The 17,641-nt window shown below is 38.5% G+C and overlaps 3 protein-coding genes and 2 long non-coding RNA genes across 5 annotated transcripts in view; 2 read left to right on the top strand and 3 right to left on the bottom strand.

The window, feature by feature from the left end:
* Positions 1–1,150: 1,150 nt before the first annotated feature.
* Positions 1,151–17,641, bottom strand: part of cntnap5l (contactin associated protein family member 5 like) — a 78,884-nt gene continuing 62,393 nt past the window's right edge. The window contains exons 20-24 of the mRNA XM_081357393.1: positions 5,139–5,272; positions 4,101–4,188; positions 2,883–3,095; positions 2,681–2,755; positions 1,151–2,319 (exon numbers count right to left, since the gene is read on the bottom strand). Coding sequence (XP_081213519.1) covers positions 2,123–2,319; positions 2,681–2,755; positions 2,883–3,095; positions 4,101–4,188; positions 5,139–5,272 — 707 coding nt within the window. The 3' untranslated portion in view covers positions 1,151–2,122. The remainder of the gene's footprint in view (positions 2,320–2,680; positions 2,756–2,882; positions 3,096–4,100; positions 4,189–5,138; positions 5,273–17,641) is intronic.
* On the top strand, positions 5,548–8,849 carry LOC308685542 (uncharacterized protein). Its single transcript, XM_081357394.1, has 2 exons — positions 5,548–5,885; positions 6,517–8,849. Exons 1-2 carry the CDS (start codon positions 5,651–5,653, stop codon positions 7,731–7,733), a joined length of 1,452 nt encoding a protein of 483 aa, XP_081213520.1. The 5' UTR covers positions 5,548–5,650; the 3' UTR covers positions 7,734–8,849.
* Positions 6,834–10,715, bottom strand: LOC308685544. The gene is made up of 3 exons (XR_014029469.1): positions 10,407–10,715; positions 9,440–10,298; positions 6,834–7,494 (listed from the first exon to the last, which is right to left on the bottom strand). It is a non-coding gene; the product is annotated as an uncharacterized lncRNA (long non-coding RNA).
* On the top strand, positions 10,990–13,645 carry LOC308685543 (uncharacterized protein). Its single transcript, XM_081357395.1, has 2 exons — positions 10,990–11,305; positions 11,937–13,645. The coding sequence occupies exons 1-2, from the start codon at positions 11,071–11,073 to the stop codon at positions 13,151–13,153; spliced, it is 1,452 nt and encodes a 483-aa protein (XP_081213521.1). The 5' UTR covers positions 10,990–11,070; the 3' UTR covers positions 13,154–13,645.
* LOC308685545 lies at positions 12,254–16,135 on the bottom strand. Its single transcript, XR_014029470.1, has 3 exons — positions 15,827–16,135; positions 14,860–15,718; positions 12,254–12,914 (listed from the first exon to the last, which is right to left on the bottom strand). It is a non-coding gene; the product is annotated as an uncharacterized lncRNA (long non-coding RNA).

Here is a 17,641-nt window from a genome sequence, read left to right as displayed (position 1 = left end):
CTTTTTCTTTTTCCATCTTGGCTTATATTACTAGCAGTTCATATGACACAGGAAATAGAAGGTCAAACGGACTGCATTGTAGAATACAAAACCCAGTGCAATGTGCTGTTGTATATGGCACATTTCACCAGGTTATATTAAAGGGGGGGGGGGGCACTCAGTTTCAGTCAATCTCATGTTAATCTTGAGTACCTATAAAGTAGTACTGCATCCTTCATATCTCCAAAAAGTCTTTAGTTTTATTATATTTATAAAAGAAAGATAGGATGTAGGCCTACCGAGTCTTTCCAGAAAAAAACGAGCGGCTGGAGGCGTGCTGTGTGGGCGGAGCTAAAGAATCACGAGCGCTGTTCACTGTTTACTTGCTGTGCTTACACGCCGATAGCTAACAACACACAGACATTTGAAGCAGTTTTACTTACCGCCTGCGGTTCCAACGCACGACCGTGAACCTTTATCGTTGGGACTGCTCCATCATTAGACGATCTGCAAATCCGGCAAATACTTCCCTAAAGCCGAGCACAGCGCTTTGACGGGCGTACTGCTTTCGCTCTCTCGCTCTGGTCTACGGGTGCGCGCGCGCCCTTCCGGCAGAAGTGCACTTAGGACCCATATAAGGAAATTCCGCCCCATCTGACGTCACACATGCCCATAAAAACTTTCCGAAACTTGTGACAAACCGGAAGGAGTATTTTTGCCACAGAAATACTCCTTCAAACGTACAACTTTATTTTTGAAACTTTGTCCATGTTTAGCATGGGAATCCAACTCTTTAAGTGTAAAAAACTCAGTATGCATGAAATAGCATTTCACCCCCCTTTAAATGAATACAGAAAATTAGCATACTATGCACAGTAGACATACTATATACTGCAGAAAATACTATGGCAATACTCTAGGGCTCAACAATATAGGTAGCCATTATGAGAGTTTCTGGACAGCTGACAGAAGTGTCACTTGCCATATTTGTCAGTAACAAATTTTGAAGTTAATAATTTTATGTTCTGGAGCCTGTAGGTATCTGAACTATACTGGTCAGTTTTTGCAAGCAGAAACAATCCTTACTGTTAAGTCATGGAGTGTACTATCCCATACATTGCCATACACACATTCATTTTTGCATAAATATACCAAAACCAGTTCAATAGGTCATCTGCACTCATAAGCTCTTAGAAAGCTCCATTTATTAAATATAATTATAAACATATGTACACTATTCATTTACAATAGTCATATAGAAAAAAAAAAACAGCCATAGAATTAATTCTCAATAGAAAGCAAGTGTTTTGTTATAGTTGTTTTTCTAGTCAGGAGATATAATGCACTTCCATATGGATGAGATTTCATTCCAGGAGCTCAGTTGTGAGACTGGCTCAATTACCGTGGGAAAGAGAATTAAACTGCCTGAATCTGCCCGGCCCAAGGGAATCGGGATACACACACAAATGACTCATATTCCATCTCTCAGCCGCTTTTTCTTATAGTCTTTTGGTTGTTAATCCCAGCCTATAGTGGTTCCTTGTACCAGTCAATAGTTTCAACATCAAATGCGAGGTTGTCGGATGTCTTTAATCTTTTTTTTTTTTTTTTTTGGACACGTTCAGCGATGATCGATCCTTTAAAAACAATGTCTCGGAAGGTCCACCGCCCTGCCACAAAACCATTCTCTCAGAACCCTCTCCTCCGGGGTTTCAGTCCATTAGCTTAAGCCCAGTCTATATATGCGGGCTCTGAGACAGACAGGTTTGAGCAGGCACACTGGATAAAGAATATTCCAAGTGATGCTTCAGGCCTCCTGCTGTGCCGTTTGCGTGTGTGTGTGCTGTGCATGTAAAACCTATTATTATGCCTGTAAAATAACAATATACAGCTCTGTCATTTTTCAGGCGGCCCGCACACACCACTTCAACATAAGCTTTACTCTCTTCATAGAAAATAAGCAAACAAAGAAAACAATTCTGTAGTTTCTCTTGTGTCCCAGCCTAAAAAAGTGGCTGTCGAGTCATTGCTGGCCTCTGATTGGCTGCTCAGCCTGCAGTGTAGATAATACAGTGTGGTGGGGATGTTTGCATGTTCACTGAAACAGGCTACTCAATTAAAAGTCAAGCACGACAACGAGAGGTCAGATGTAATATTCTTTGCTGTCGTGGTTGGGTTTGTGCAGGCCCAATGCAGCCCGGTACGGTGGATGCTCCATGCTGGGGCAATGCGTCTTTCCGGTGATTCCGGAGGGCGCTGGAGTCCGTCGATGTCGGTATAGGAAGCGGATGATGACGGCCAACGCACAGAGGGTGATGAACACCACTGCAGCCACTACTCCTGTTTATTAGATGAATGAAGATGTGGAAATTAGTGTTGCAGCATGTGCTTCCTTTTAAATGGATGCATGAAAACATGCTAAATATTAAAGATTTATACTGATTCACTTCCTAAAATGTGGTTTGAATGAAATGGTGTGGGTTTGGATCTTGAGAATAAATGGAAGATGTGTTAATATTTCCATCATTCTACAATGCAGTGCTGCAGTGGTACAAATGAGAACAGCATGAAATAAAACTTCTGATTTAACACTAAAGATGTATGAGGCTGTGCAGTTTCATTTCTGAGGATGGTCTATTGTCAGATCTGGGTATTATTCTGAAAAGCTTTTCCAAAAGCACAATATCATGGGGATCTATACCTCCGATAAGTGCCAAGTCATTTTGATCAGCCTTTTTCAATGGGTCTTTGCCTCTGTTTGATTTTGCTGAGTCATCTGTAAGCAGAGAAAGAGAGCAAGAGGAAGACAAAGGACTGGCTTTTGGCATTCTTTTCAGCAGGCTGAAAAATACTGTCATCATTGAGTCTCTTTGCAGTGTGGAAACATTTAAAGAATCATTTACCTGATCGTGTGTGTGTATTGCTCAAAGTGTTTGAGCTGGAAATCGTCCCGCAACTTGATGCTTCCAGGCGGCCGATAACAGTAACTAATGGGCTTTGGCTGTTTTGCAGGGCTGCCTTCAGCGGGGTAGCCTGATTAAACTGCACGGAGGACAAGCAGCCAATAAACCCTCTCAATCCAGCCTGGACCAGTTCCTTATCAGTGATGTCACTATCTGAAACAGGAAAAAGAATTGAGCAACCGAACTTGAATTGTGTTGTTAAAATACATTCTCCCATCCTAGTTTAATATGCAGAGACAACTACACTACAGTTCAAAAGTTTGGGTTGGTAAGATGTTTTTGAGAGAAGGCTCTTACGCTCGCCAAGGAAATATTTCAATATTATTACAATTTAAAGTAATATTTAACAATGTAGTTTATTCTTATGATGGCAAAGTTGAATTTTCAGTCTTCAGTGTCACATGATCCTTCAGAAATCATTCTGATATGCTAGTTTGGTGCTTTCAAAGTTGAAAACTGCTTAATATTTCTGTGGAAATCATGATCCATATTTTAAGGATTCTTTGATCCTGATATTCTTTGATTTGGGGTGGAATTATTGTCTAAATAATGGGAGACAAAAAGAGACTTTTTTTGCAATTCCATCCGGTTACATCAGTGGCATACAAATTATGCATTTCACCTTTAACTGAATTCAAATGTTAAACTGTTAATGGAACCACTCATTTAAAAGTAGCAGACTGCAGAACCACACAAGTAACCTCTGCTTAATGAACTTAAAAAAAAAAAAAAAAAAAAAAAAGCTTCATTAGTAGTGTCTAAAAAGCCATTCTAAAACAGAATAAATTAGCACATTCAGTGCTGGTTCCTTTTCCATTTTGCATTTGTAGTAACTAATGAGATTAAACAGGGTTTGTTGTAGTTATGTGAGTGTCCTAATCGTTCTCTAGCTTTATTTTTTATCAGGTAAAAATAAACTGTCTCCTAGGCAACACTGAGAAATTCCATTTGGCTTTCACTTGGCAACTCACCTGTGACGACGCTGTCAAAAGTGTGCACACCATACATCTGCCTCCCAACCCAGTCAACCACCCACCCTTTCCTAACCTGCCTGGTTTCAGACACCTGACGCCACATCAGTGAAATAGAAATGTGTGAAATGGCACACAAGGAACATGAAGAAATAGAGTCCTCTTCAAAAGCCTGCTAGGAACTCACCTTGGATTCTCCCCAGAATCACTGACCTCACCGGGCTGAGGGCAGAGCCAGGAGACAGGCTGTACTGCTGGGTTACTGTGCTGTCAATCTGGAAGGGCACAGATATTATGGCAGATATCTTGTAAAAGATTTATACCAACACTAAGTTTAAATCAGTCATGGTAAGCACAGGAAAATACATCTCAGTTCATTGTGACATGCTTTTTTAGAAATATCATGCTAGCACTTTATTTTACAGTCCTGTTCCCCATGTACATACTATGTACTTATTATAGCAATTTAAATAACTGGTTAATAACTAGGTACTAACCCTGAACCTACCCATATAACTGACCTTAACCCATGTAATTACCGTATATTACCCAGCACTTTCTTTGTAAGTACACTGTAAGTGCACACACTGTAAAATAAAATATAATTCAGTATGTTACAAGACTTTTGAGACAAGCATAAAAGTCATCCATTCTCATTCCTGTAAAAAAGTACCCTAGTGAAAAAACTTTTAAATACATTTATTTCATTTGAAGTATACTGCAAATCCATTAATATATTAACTGTCATATCGACTTACTGATATAAATATTATAATTAAACTTTATTTGGAGTACTTCTTTATTGCACAATGCACATTTCTTAATATTAAGACTAAAATGTGTTTAATATCACTATTAGTAAGGGTAGTATGATCTCTGTGTAATATCAGTCTTTAAATGCACGATTTTTAAAGTGTACCAAAAGTATACTTGCAATAGTTCCACTTCAGCACAATCAAATATACTTAAGTATATCTTTAGTATAGCTTTAAGTATAGCAATTTAGTATACTAAAAGTACAATTGCAGGGTATTTATATTAAGTACATAAATATGTAAATGTACTTGTAGTAGCCTACACTTAGCATAAAATAAATGTATTTCAAATACATTTGAGTGTATTTATTTTTCACTAGGGTAAAGTATAGGAGGTCAAGTAAAACGTCTTTGGAAATCAGACATTGGCCATTGCGTTAACACCTGCTGCTATGGTGACAAAGACTCACCTGAACAAGGAGTTCCTGTCCCTTTCGATTGATTTTGACCCAGTGGAACCGTCCATCTGATAGACTGGCTGACTTTGGGCTGAACGTTTCTGTTCTTTTTTCTTTGTTCAACAAGTATCGTATTTGCAGGCTGCCTGGGAAATCAGAGTAAAAGCTATTGACTTAAAGTCATACAATATTTGTTTGATACAATGAATTCAGTGTTGTAGCATGACAAGAAGGAATAATGCTTTAAATTTCAACATGTTCAAGTCCACAATGTAAAGTGTTTTTGTATCACCATAAAGGAGTATGTGATAATAACCATCTTTTACATGGCTTACCAAAGAAATTAATGGACTAGAAATATTGATTTGATTTGAAGTCATTCTATTATGTGATAAGAAAATACGGTGTGTGTATAGACGGTTTCATCGGACGCACGCGCGTTGCCAGGGTTACGCGTTGGCCCGAAGTTAACTTCCGGTCTGTGTTTGTTTATCGGTAATAATAGACATTCTCTGGTAATAATTATGGCGCCGACTACGAACGCAATTAAAATGAAGGTGATGAGTAGACTGAAGTTGGGCTCAGGTTGTTGTGCTGTGGGATGCAACCTGACCTCTGGAACAAATACATTATCGAAAATAAAAATGTTTCGGTTTCCTAAAAACGAAGGGAGACGGCGAGCTTGGATCACCGCTGTGCGAAGAGAGGCTTGGCAACCAGGCAAGAATTCAAGGATCTGTAGCACTCACTTCGTTACAGGTAAGAAACTCATGATAAGCAACAGATAATAGCTAGCTGACCAGTAACAAGCCTGCAATGGTTATGTGTTTAACTAAATTGATTACTACACACGTAGCTGTAACATTGTATACATTAATTTTACACAGTAACGTTAGCTCAATGTTAGTTGATACGCTTTAGCTATGATTTAAACTAGTGTTATGATACCTGATATCCATCAAGCATAAAAGCCACAATGTTTTTCCATCAATGCTATACAAATAACCTACATTATTTAACTAACAGTCACCTTTGGCTTGTTCTCTGGGGACATAACAAATACAATAATGCATAGCTCTTCTGATGAAGCTTTAAATTAAGTATTATATGGACTTTTACTACATTTTCACTGACGAATTTACTACATTATCACTGATATGTTTTATCTGTAAAGCTGGTTTAAAACAGTGTGCATTGTGAAATAAATTTGACTTTGATCTAATTTCAATGTACTAGTAGGCTACTAATATTTTTTTTAATCAATACGTTTTAGTCAATATCATAGAAATGCACATGAAACCAGAAAAGTTATGGATTATGCAAAGCATGTATGTATTATGCTAGCAAGGTGCAATACTGTCAACACAAACTGTGTCTGTCTTTATTTTAGGTGCGCCATCAGTGGACCCATGCCATCCAGATCATGTTCCATCAATTTTCGCTCATAAAAACACCATTGATGGTTCACAGAAGTTGGAGCGATACCAGAGGAGACAGAGGAGACCATCTGTGGTTGAGTCTATGGATTCACCTTCCTTAGAGGTCACCCATGCTGACCCTGAAGAAGGATGCACTGCTGTGGGTACAGATCTGTCAATGGCAGACATTGACCAGCTACAAAATGAAAACACTGAATTAAAAAGAAAAATGGCTTTACTGGAGAAGAAACTGGAATCTCAAGAAAAACGACTACAAGATCATATGTTTGGCAGTCCGTCTGATTTTATTTTAAATGATGACAAGCACACTCATTTTTACACTGGTCTACCATCTGCTTCTGTGTTTTTCACCCTCCTCACTTACCTGACAACAACATGGAACGCATCATCAACCATACTTACCCTTCCCGAGCAGTTTCTTGTGGTCCTGATGAAGCTTCGTCTAGGCTTAACTCATCAAGACCTCGCTTTTCGCTTCAGAGTGAGTTGTGGAACTGTCTCAAACATCTTTCATGAATGGCTCGATGTGATGGCTAAAGAGTTACAATGCCTTGTCCGGTGGCCATCCAGGAAAGACATCAGAAGAAATCTCCCCACCCTCTTCAAGACTACAGGTTTCCAACAAGTTAGATGTATAATAGACTGTACTGAAGTGTTCATTGAGAGGCCAACTAGTTTGCAAACACGGGCAGTCACATACTCCCACTACAAATCACATAATACTGTGAAGTTCCTTGTTGGTATTAGTCCAACAGGAGCTTTTACATTTTTATCAAAAGTCTGGGGTGGCCGTGCTAGTGACAAGGTTATAACAAAAAATTCAGGGTTAATTGACCTTCTTGAACAAGGAGACCATGTAATGGCTGATCGAGGCTTCAATTTTCCCGAATATTTTGCCACCAAATGTGTTCGTCTTCATGTACCAGCATCTACAAAGGGAAGAAAACAATTGACAGGATTAGAGGTGACACACTCTAGAAAAATGTCCCGAGTGAGAATCCACGTGGAAAGGGCCATAGGAAAACTGAAGTCATTCAGAATTCTGCGGAACACCCTGCCAGTCAGTATGGTCAAACGGAGAAATGATAACAGTCTTTGCACAATAGATAAAATATTAATTGTTTGTGCAGCACTTTCAAATCTGGGGAAACCACTTGTACCAAAATAAAGCAGGACTTAACCACAACTTAAAGGGATAGTTCACCTAAAGACCCTCATGTCGTTCCAAACCTGCAAGACCTTTGTTCATCTTCGGAACACAAATTAAGCTATTTTTAATTACTTAGGCTGTCAATGGAGGAACAGAAAGCTCTCGGATTTCATCAAAAATATCTTCATTTGTGTTCTGAAGATGAACGAAGGTCTTACAGGTTTGGAACGAAATGAGGTAGAGAAATGAATGACAGAATTTTCATTTTTGGATGAACAAACCCTTTAATTTGATACTTTTACCTACAGGATTACATTTTTTTATTATTAAATATATTAAAATACCAAACACATGCATTGCATTATCATATTTGTAGTGTTGAACTTGTATCACAATGTTTCAAATGGATTGTAACTATAAAATGAAATGATATATTCACTACCAACTATTGATTAACTGACTTATTGATTAACTGATTTATTGACTGATGAATAAAGTACTATAGACTACAATTTCCGTTTTTAATGTATTTATGTATTTGATGTAAAAAGTGAAAAAGGGCAGGAACAACCTATGCTTTAAGGAAAAAAAAACCCTCTTTTTCTTGTAAAAACTGATTTCAAATCAGCACTATTGAGCTGCTTTTGAGACAATTTTCATGTAGCTGTCACTCAACTGCAGTCTTCCCTCTACAAATTCATCCACAACTTTTGGCAGCATGTGTTTGAAGTAAAAGCTACGTAGCCTTTGCATATATGTGGAGACAAAAGCATTGTCATGAGGCACATCAAGTTCCAGGTGCTGTGCTGGGGTCCAAATAACCAGACAGGATGTTTTCAGCCCGAGACAGTGCATCCCTAACTGTATCTGCCTGTAGTAACCTCTGGGGCCTTTAGGGTTCACAACGTACTGCCCACCCTCCACTCTGATGTCTTGGTTTGTGCCAGTGAGTGCATCATTAAGGGATGAGCAAGCACTGAGTGTGATAGGGCATTTTACCTCTAGCAGCTTGTCATCAATGATACCATCAGGGCTTGCTGCAAGCCATGGGTCTCCTGCACACACCACCAACCCTTTGTCCACCACTATGCAGCCCCTCTCCCTAATCTGATCCTTAGCAAGACCCTCGCTTTCCTTCCCATACCTTGTGGCCACATTCCCCTGGAACTTTGGGTAGAGGTGTTCAGTGAGAAACTTAGCTGGGTCAGTTGTCTCACGCTGAGGCACCTTGCTGGCTGTGCTTGCTGTTATGCGTAGCTTGCGCGCATCATGCCAGAGTGGTTCTATGCTCTGTTTTCTAGTGTTTCTCTCTAGTTCCACCACTTGATCTGGGTTCAGTTTAATGAAGGCATCATAAAATGCTGTGCACTTTGGACAGCTCAGAGCACTATCATGCTCACTGTGGGGCTGAGCTAAGCTGCTGAACACGTTGAGTTCCTCTCCCTGAGCATCCTGTTCTCCCTGACTGCTGGTGAAATCCTGACTACCTGACTCGGAGGCTGTGTCTGTCTCACTGCTGTCACACATGACGGAAAAGAGAGCACAGCCTGGCACAACTTCCTAAAATAAATGGTGAAAAGATCTTACCTACACTGCCATATATATATATATATATATATATATATATATATATATATATATATATATATATATATATATATATAGTACTGAATCTTTTACATTAGACTAGCTGATTTGTTAGAGATATATGAACTATAACTTACTTTCAGGGCTTTAAAAAGCTTTTTTGGTGACCCATCTGGATTTAGTGGGGGAAGGCAGAGGGGAGCTTGTAGCTTGATCTTCTTGCCAGGTTTCAAGAAATCACACTGAGCTACTGGTTGTGGATCAGCCTGAAAGGATATTTGAAATGTACATTATACATAAATATACAGTACAGGTCAAAAGTTTGGACACATTACTATTTTTAATGTTTTTGAAAGAAGTTTCTTCTGCTCATCAAGCCTGCATTTATTTGATCAAAAGTACAGAAAAAAAATGTAATATTGTGATAAAGTATTACAATTTAAAATAATTGGTTTTCAATTTATTATACTTTAAATGATCATTTATTTCTCTGATGCAAAGCTGAATTTTCAGGATCATTACTCCAGTCAATCACATGATCCTTTAGAAATCATTCTTATATGATGAATCATTATCAAAGTTGGAAACAGTTCTGCTGCTTAATATTTTTTCATAACCTGTAATACTTTTTTTTCTGTATTTTTTATCAAATAAGTGCAGGCTTGACGAGCAGAAGAAACTTCTTTCAAAAACATTAAAAATAGTAATGTGTCCAAACTTTTGGCCTGTACTGTACATGATAATACAAATAATTAAGGAAAATTGTTGTACAAAATACCACCAATTGTACACTGATATTTGAAATAGGATAACAGGAATTAGTATACTAGGATATGGTTATTAAATATAATAATTGTTAAAATGCTCCCCTTTTTAGTCACCCGTGACCAAACACTTGGTTTTGAAGTGACAGATGGGCCACTCTGGAGTCCATCCTGAACACACTGCTCCGCAGCAACCAAAATTGTACCCACATGGCTACACACCTCTCCATTGCTGTATAGATACAGATAGACTTTTTATCAACGGGATAAATGCAAGTATTGAAAAAGTGTACCTAAATGCTATTGTAAAATGTAATGTTAGCTAGCCAGCCATACTTACCCTGCCATGCAGTTGCAATGCCCACTCTGGATTTCGCCGGACTTCTTCGCAATGATCCAGGCGGAGTAGCTCTTTGAAAGCGTCTGACCCGCCTCGATTTCCCCGTAAACGACACAGGTATTTCCATCCGCGTGTGTTAGAATTTTTTTTACTTTTCCGGAATGAAAATAGTTATAGGCATCCAAGCTGCGATATGCCTTGAACGCCTCCCTGGTGTACACACATTCCTTCTCGACTAAGTATTCAAAAATATTTACCTGACTGACCTCCGGTAAATCAGACAGGTCTGTAGAAAATAATGTTTGCCTCAAAATTTTGTTGAACGGATCTGGTAGTGTAACGTTGTCACATTTAAGTTTGGCCAAGTAACGGCTCTTTTCTTCTATTGGTAGTCCCAAATAATACTGGCTAGACATACTTGCTAATGTAATTTGCTTGTTACTTTCTACAGATGAACTCTGTTGTTATTGATTCTACCGGAAGTTAAGTTTGGGCCACAAAAGCGCGCATGCGCAGTAACGTTTGTTTATGTTGTTGCCGTTGAAACCGTCTATAGACGGTTTCATCGGACGCACGCGCGTTGCCAGGGTTACGCGTTGGCCCGAAGTTAACTTCCGGTCTGTGTTTGTTTATCGGTAATAATAGACATTCTCTGGTAATAATTATGGCGCCGACTACGAACGCAATTAAAATGAAGGTGATGAGTAGACTGAAGTTGGGCTCAGGTTGTTGTGCTGTGGGATGCAACCTGACCTCTGGAACAAATACATTATCGAAAATAAAAATGTTTCGGTTTCCTAAAAACGAAGGGAGACGGCGAGCTTGGATCACCGCTGTGCGAAGAGAGGCTTGGCAACCAGGCAAGAATTCAAGGATCTGTAGCACTCACTTCGTTACAGGTAAGAAACTCATGATAAGCAACAGATAATAGCTAGCTGACCAGTAACAAGCCTGCAATGGTTATGTGTTTAACTAAATTGATTACTACACACGTAGCTGTAACATTGTATACATTAATTTTACACAGTAACGTTAGCTCAATGTTAGTTGATACGCTTTAGCTATGATTTAAACTAGTGTTATGATACCTGATATCCATCAAGCATAAAAGCCACAATGTTTTTCCATCAATGCTATACAAATAACCTACATTATTTAACTAACAGTCACCTTTGGCTTGTTCTCTGGGGACATAACAAATACAATAATGCATAGCTCTTCTGATGAAGCTTTAAATTAAGTATTATATGGACTTTTACTACATTTTCACTGACGAATTTACTACATTATCACTGATATGTTTTATCTGTAAAGCTGGTTTAAAACAGTGTGCATTGTGAAATAAATTTGACTTTGATCTAATTTCAATGTACTAGTAGGCTACTAATATTTTTTTTAATCAATACGTTTTAGTCAATATCATAGAAATGCACATGAAACCAGAAAAGTTATGGATTATGCAAAGCATGTATGTATTATGCTAGCAAGGTGCAATACTGTCAACACAAACTGTGTCTGTCTTTATTTTAGGTGCGCCATCAGTGGACCCATGCCATCCAGATCATGTTCCATCAATTTTCGCTCATAAAAACACCATTGATGGTTCACAGAAGTTGGAGCGATACCAGAGGAGACAGAGGAGACCATCTGTGGTTGAGTCTATGGATTCACCTTCCTTAGAGGTCACCCATGCTGACCCTGAAGAAGGATGCACTGCTGTGGGTACAGATCTGTCAATGGCAGACATTGACCAGCTACAAAATGAAAACACTGAATTAAAAAGAAAAATGGCTTTACTGGAGAAGAAACTGGAATCTCAAGAAAAACGACTACAAGATCATATGTTTGGCAGTCCGTCTGATTTTATTTTAAATGATGACAAGCACACTCATTTTTACACTGGTCTACCATCTGCTTCTGTGTTTTTCACCCTCCTCACTTACCTGACAACAACATGGAACGCATCATCAACCATACTTACCCTTCCCGAGCAGTTTCTTGTGGTCCTGATGAAGCTTCGTCTAGGCTTAACTCATCAAGACCTCGCTTTTCGCTTCAGAGTGAGTTGTGGAACTGTCTCAAACATCTTTCATGAATGGCTCGATGTGATGGCTAAAGAGTTACAATGCCTTGTCCGGTGGCCATCCAGGAAAGACATCAGAAGAAATCTCCCCACCCTCTTCAAGACTACAGGTTTCCAACAAGTTAGATGTATAATAGACTGTACTGAAGTGTTCATTGAGAGGCCAACTAGTTTGCAAACACGGGCAGTCACATACTCCCACTACAAATCACATAATACTGTGAAGTTCCTTGTTGGTATTAGTCCAACAGGAGCTTTTACATTTTTATCAAAAGTCTGGGGTGGCCGTGCTAGTGACAAGGTTATAACAAAAAATTCAGGGTTAATTGACCTTCTTGAACAAGGAGACCATGTAATGGCTGATCGAGGCTTCAATTTTCCCGAATATTTTGCCACCAAATGTGTTCGTCTTCATGTACCAGCATCTACAAAGGGAAGAAAACAATTGACAGGATTAGAGGTGACACACTCTAGAAAAATGTCCCGAGTGAGAATCCACGTGGAAAGGGCCATAGGAAAACTGAAGTCATTCAGAATTCTGCGGAACACCCTGCCAGTCAGTATGGTCAAACGGAGAAATGATAACAGTCTTTGCACAATAGATAAAATATTAATTGTTTGTGCAGCACTTTCAAATCTGGGGAAACCACTTGTACCAAAATAAAGCAGGACTTAACCACAACTTAAAGGGATAGTTCACCTAAAGACCCTCATGTCGTTCCAAACCTGCAAGACCTTTGTTCATCTTCGGAACACAAATTAAGCTATTTTTAATTACTTAGGCTGTCAATGGAGGAACAGAAAGCTCTCGGATTTCATCAAAAATATCTTCATTTGTGTTCTGAAGATGAACGAAGGTCTTACAGGTTTGGAACGAAATGAGGTAGAGAAATGAATGACAGAATTTTCATTTTTGGATGAACAAACCCTTTAATTTGATACTTTTACCTACAGGATTACATTTTTTTATTATTAAATATATTAAAATACCAAACACATGCATTGCATTATCATATTTGTAGTGTTGAACTTGTATCACAATGTTTCAAATGGATTGTAACTATAAAATGAAATGATATATTCACTACCAACTATTGATTAACTGACTTATTGATTAACTGATTTATTGACTGATGAATAAAGTACTATAGACTACAATTTCCGTTTTTAATGTATTTATGTATTTGATGTAAAAAGTGAAAAAGGGCAGGAACAACCTATGCTTTAAGGAAAAAAAAACCCTCTTTTTCTTGTAAAAACTGATTTCAAATCAGCACTATTGAGCTGCTTTTGAGACAATTTTCATGTAGGTCACTCAACTGCAGTCTTCCCTCTACAAATTCATCCACAACTTTTGGCAGCATGTGTTTGAAGTAAAAGCTACGTAGCCTTTGCATATATGTGGAGACAAAAGCATTGTCATGAGGCACATCAAGTTCCAGGTGCTGTGCTGGGGTCCAAATAACCAGACAGGATGTTTTCAGCCCGAGACAGTGCATCCCTAACTGTATCTGCCTGTAGTAACCTCTGGGGCCTTTAGGGTTCACAACGTACTGCCCACCCTCCACTCTGATGTCTTGGTTTGTGCCAGTGAGTGCATCATTAAGGGATGAGCAAGCACTGAGTGTGATAGGGCATTTTACCTCTAGCAGCTTGTCATCAATGATACCATCAGGGCTTGCTGCAAGCCATGGGTCTCCTGCACACACCACCAACCCTTTGTCCACCACTATGCAGCCCCTCTCCCTAATCTGATCCTTAGCAAGACCCTCGCTTTCCTTCCCATACCTTGTGGCCACATTCCCCTGGAACTTTGGGTAGAGGTGTTCAGTGAGAAACTTAGCTGGGTCAGTTGTCTCACGCTGAGGCACCTTGCTGGCTGTGCTTGCTGTTATGCGTAGCTTGCGCGCATCATGCCAGAGTGGTTCTATGCTCTGTTTTCTAGTGTTTCTCTCTAGTTCCACCACTTGATCTGGGTTCAGTTTAATGAAGGCATCATAAAATGCTGTGCACTTTGGACAGCTCAGAGCACTATCATGCTCACTGTGGGGCTGAGCTAAGCTGCTGAACACGTTGAGTTCCTCTCCCTGAGCATCCTGTTCTCCCTGACTGCTGGTGAAATCCTGACTACCTGACTCGGAGGCTGTGTCTGTCTCACTGCTGTCACACATGACGGAAAAGAGAGCACAGCCTGGCACAACTTCCTAAAATAAATGGTGAAAAGATCTTACCTACACTGCCATATATATATATATATATATATATATATATATATATATATATATATATATATATATATATATATATATAGTACTGAATCTTTTACATTAGACTAGCTGATTTGTTAGAGATATATGAACTATAACTTACTTTCAGGGCTTTAAAAAGCTTTTTTGGTGACCCATCTGGATTTAGTGGGGGAAGGCAGAGGGGAGCTTGTAGCTTGATCTTCTTGCCAGGTTTCAAGAAATCACACTGAGCTACTGGTTGTGGATCAGCCTGAAAGGATATTTGAAATGTACATTATACATAAATATACAGTACAGGTCAAAAGTTTGGACACATTACTATTTTTAATGTTTTTGAAAGAAGTTTCTTCTGCTCATCAAGCCTGCATTTATTTGATCAAAAGTACAGAAAAAAAATGTAATATTGTGATAAAGTATTACAATTTAAAATAATTGGTTTTCAATTTATTATACTTTAAATGATCATTTATTTCTCTGATGCAAAGCTGAATTTTCAGGATCATTACTCCAGTCAATCACATGATCCTTTAGAAATCATTCTTATATGATGAATCATTATCAAAGTTGGAAACAGTTCTGCTGCTTAATATTTTTTCATAACCTGTAATACTTTTTTTTCTGTATTTTTTATCAAATAAGTGCAGGCTTGACGAGCAGAAGAAACTTCTTTCAAAAACATTAAAAATAGTAATGTGTCCAAACTTTTGGCCTGTACTGTACATGATAATACAAATAATTAAGGAAAATTGTTGTACAAAATACCACCAATTGTACACTGATATTTGAAATAGGATAACAGGAATTAGTATACTAGGATATGGTTATTAAATATAATAATTGTTAAAATGCTCCCCTTTTTAGTCACCCGTGACCAAACACTTGGTTTTGAAGTGACAGATGGGCCACTCTGGAGTCCATCCTGAACACACTGCTCCGCAGCAACCAAAATTGTACCCACATGGCTACACACCTCTCCATTGCTGTATAGATACAGATAGACTTTTTATCAACGGGATAAATGCAAGTATTGAAAAAGTGTACCTAAATGCTATTGTAAAATGTAATGTTAGCTAGCCAGCCATACTTACCCTGCCATGCAGTTGCAATGCCCACTCTGGATTTCGCCGGACTTCTTCGCAATGATCCAGGCGGAGTAGCTCTTTGAAAGCGTCTGACCCGCCTCGATTTCCCCGTAAACGACACAGGTATTTCCATCCGCGTGTGTTAGAATTTTTTTTACTTTTCCGGAATGAAAATAGTTATAGGCATCCAAGCTGCGATATGCCTTGAACGCCTCCCTGGTGTACACACATTCCTTCTCGACTAAGTATTCAAAAATATTTACCTGACTGACCTCCGGTAAATCAGACAGGTCTGTAGAAAATAATGTTTGCCTCAAAATTTTGTTGAACGGATCTGGTAGTGTAACGTTGTCACATTTAAGTTTGGCCAAGTAACGGCTCTTTTCTTCTATTGGTAGTCCCAAATAATACTGGCTAGACATACTTGCTAATGTAATTTGCTTGTTACTTTCTACAGATGAACTCTGTTGTTATTGATTCTACCGGAAGTTAAGTTTGGGCCACAAAAGCGCGCATGCGCAGTAACGTTTGTTTATGTTGTTGCCGTTGAAACCGTCTATACGACAAACATTACACTAGCAGTTAAGAAGGAAATTGTTTTCTTAGGACAATGTCAGTTATACAGTTCAGTGATCATGATATAAAAATATTTGAACACAGATCTCTGCAATTGACTAATCAGAATCAAGTATTGCAGAAAGCCATGTCATTTCTTACACACACACACACACACACACACACACACACACACACACACACACACACACACACACACACACACACACACACACACACACACACACACACACACACACACACACACACACACACACACACACACACACACACACACACACACACACACACACACACACACACACACACACACACACACACACACACACACACACACACACATGAATAGCACCTTAGAAAATGTGTTTAAAATGACCATCAAAATGTTTAGGGTTACTATGATTTAAAAAAAAAAATAATAATAATACTTTTTTTTTAAGGGTAAATTAAATTAAATCAAAAACATTTACAATGTAACAAAAGATTTAAATTTCAAATAAATTCAGTTCTTTTGAACTTTCTATTCTATCATTTCTATCATGGGTTCCAAAAAAAAATAAAATAAAAAATTAAACAGCACAGCTGTTTTCAACATTGATAATAATACACAAGCTTTCTGAAGGATCATGTGACATTGAAGACTGGAGTTATGGCTGCTGAAAATTTGGCCATTAGTCCAAAACATAAAAAGAATATCTTATCAACCCATGAGATGTCAACAGTACATGAGATGAAGCTCTACAGATAAAGCGTTGTCGGGAAACTCAATTCGCGTATCTACCCCGAATTAATAAAATAAAATAAAATAAAATTCTGTATCAAAAATTATAAGGAAACACCAGTACTTTGTTTAGGCTTGGTTTGTAGGGAATTCCAAACCTGCACACATATATTCAAACGCACATAACTATAGAACCAATTCTTAATGCGCATGTGACCGCCATCAGCGTTTCTCACAGGTTTGCGTTTAAAGTCTATGTAGAGAGAATGGTGTCGTCTTAGCGGCCCCTAATTTAATAACAAATGATCGTTGCGACGGAAGCGAATCAATCAAAACTAACTTTAGCTGGAAAATAACTTTATTAAAGAACCGCTATAAAGCCAAACCAATCTCTGTTACCTTAAATTATACGTTTATCTCTGTAAAGCTGCTTTGAAACAATCTACATTGTTAAAAGCGCTATATAAATGAAGATGACTTGACTTGAAGCCTCCAGTAATATCTGTGGCCTAATAAAAGCGTTT

Source organism: Scardinius erythrophthalmus, assembly GCF_964197995.2.
Source record: "Scardinius erythrophthalmus genome assembly, chromosome: 25".
NCBI lineage: Eukaryota > Metazoa > Chordata > Actinopteri > Cypriniformes > Leuciscidae > Scardinius > Scardinius erythrophthalmus.
The sequence above is the reverse complement of the archived record's forward strand: the minus strand, read 5'-3'. Positions and strand labels throughout refer to the sequence as shown.

Excerpts from the sequence above, each read along its gene's own strand:
- LOC308685542 (XM_081357394.1), top strand. The coding sequence starts at position 5,651 with ATGGCGCCGACTACGAACGCAATTAAAATGAAGGTGATGAGTAGACTG. Across the intron at positions 5,886-6,516 it reads TAGCACTCACTTCGTTACAG|GTGCGCCATCAGTGGACCCA; the intron begins GTAAGAAACTCA and ends TCTTTATTTTAG.
- LOC308685543 (XM_081357395.1), top strand. The coding sequence starts at position 11,071 with ATGGCGCCGACTACGAACGCAATTAAAATGAAGGTGATGAGTAGACTG. Across the intron at positions 11,306-11,936 it reads TAGCACTCACTTCGTTACAG|GTGCGCCATCAGTGGACCCA; the intron begins GTAAGAAACTCA and ends TCTTTATTTTAG.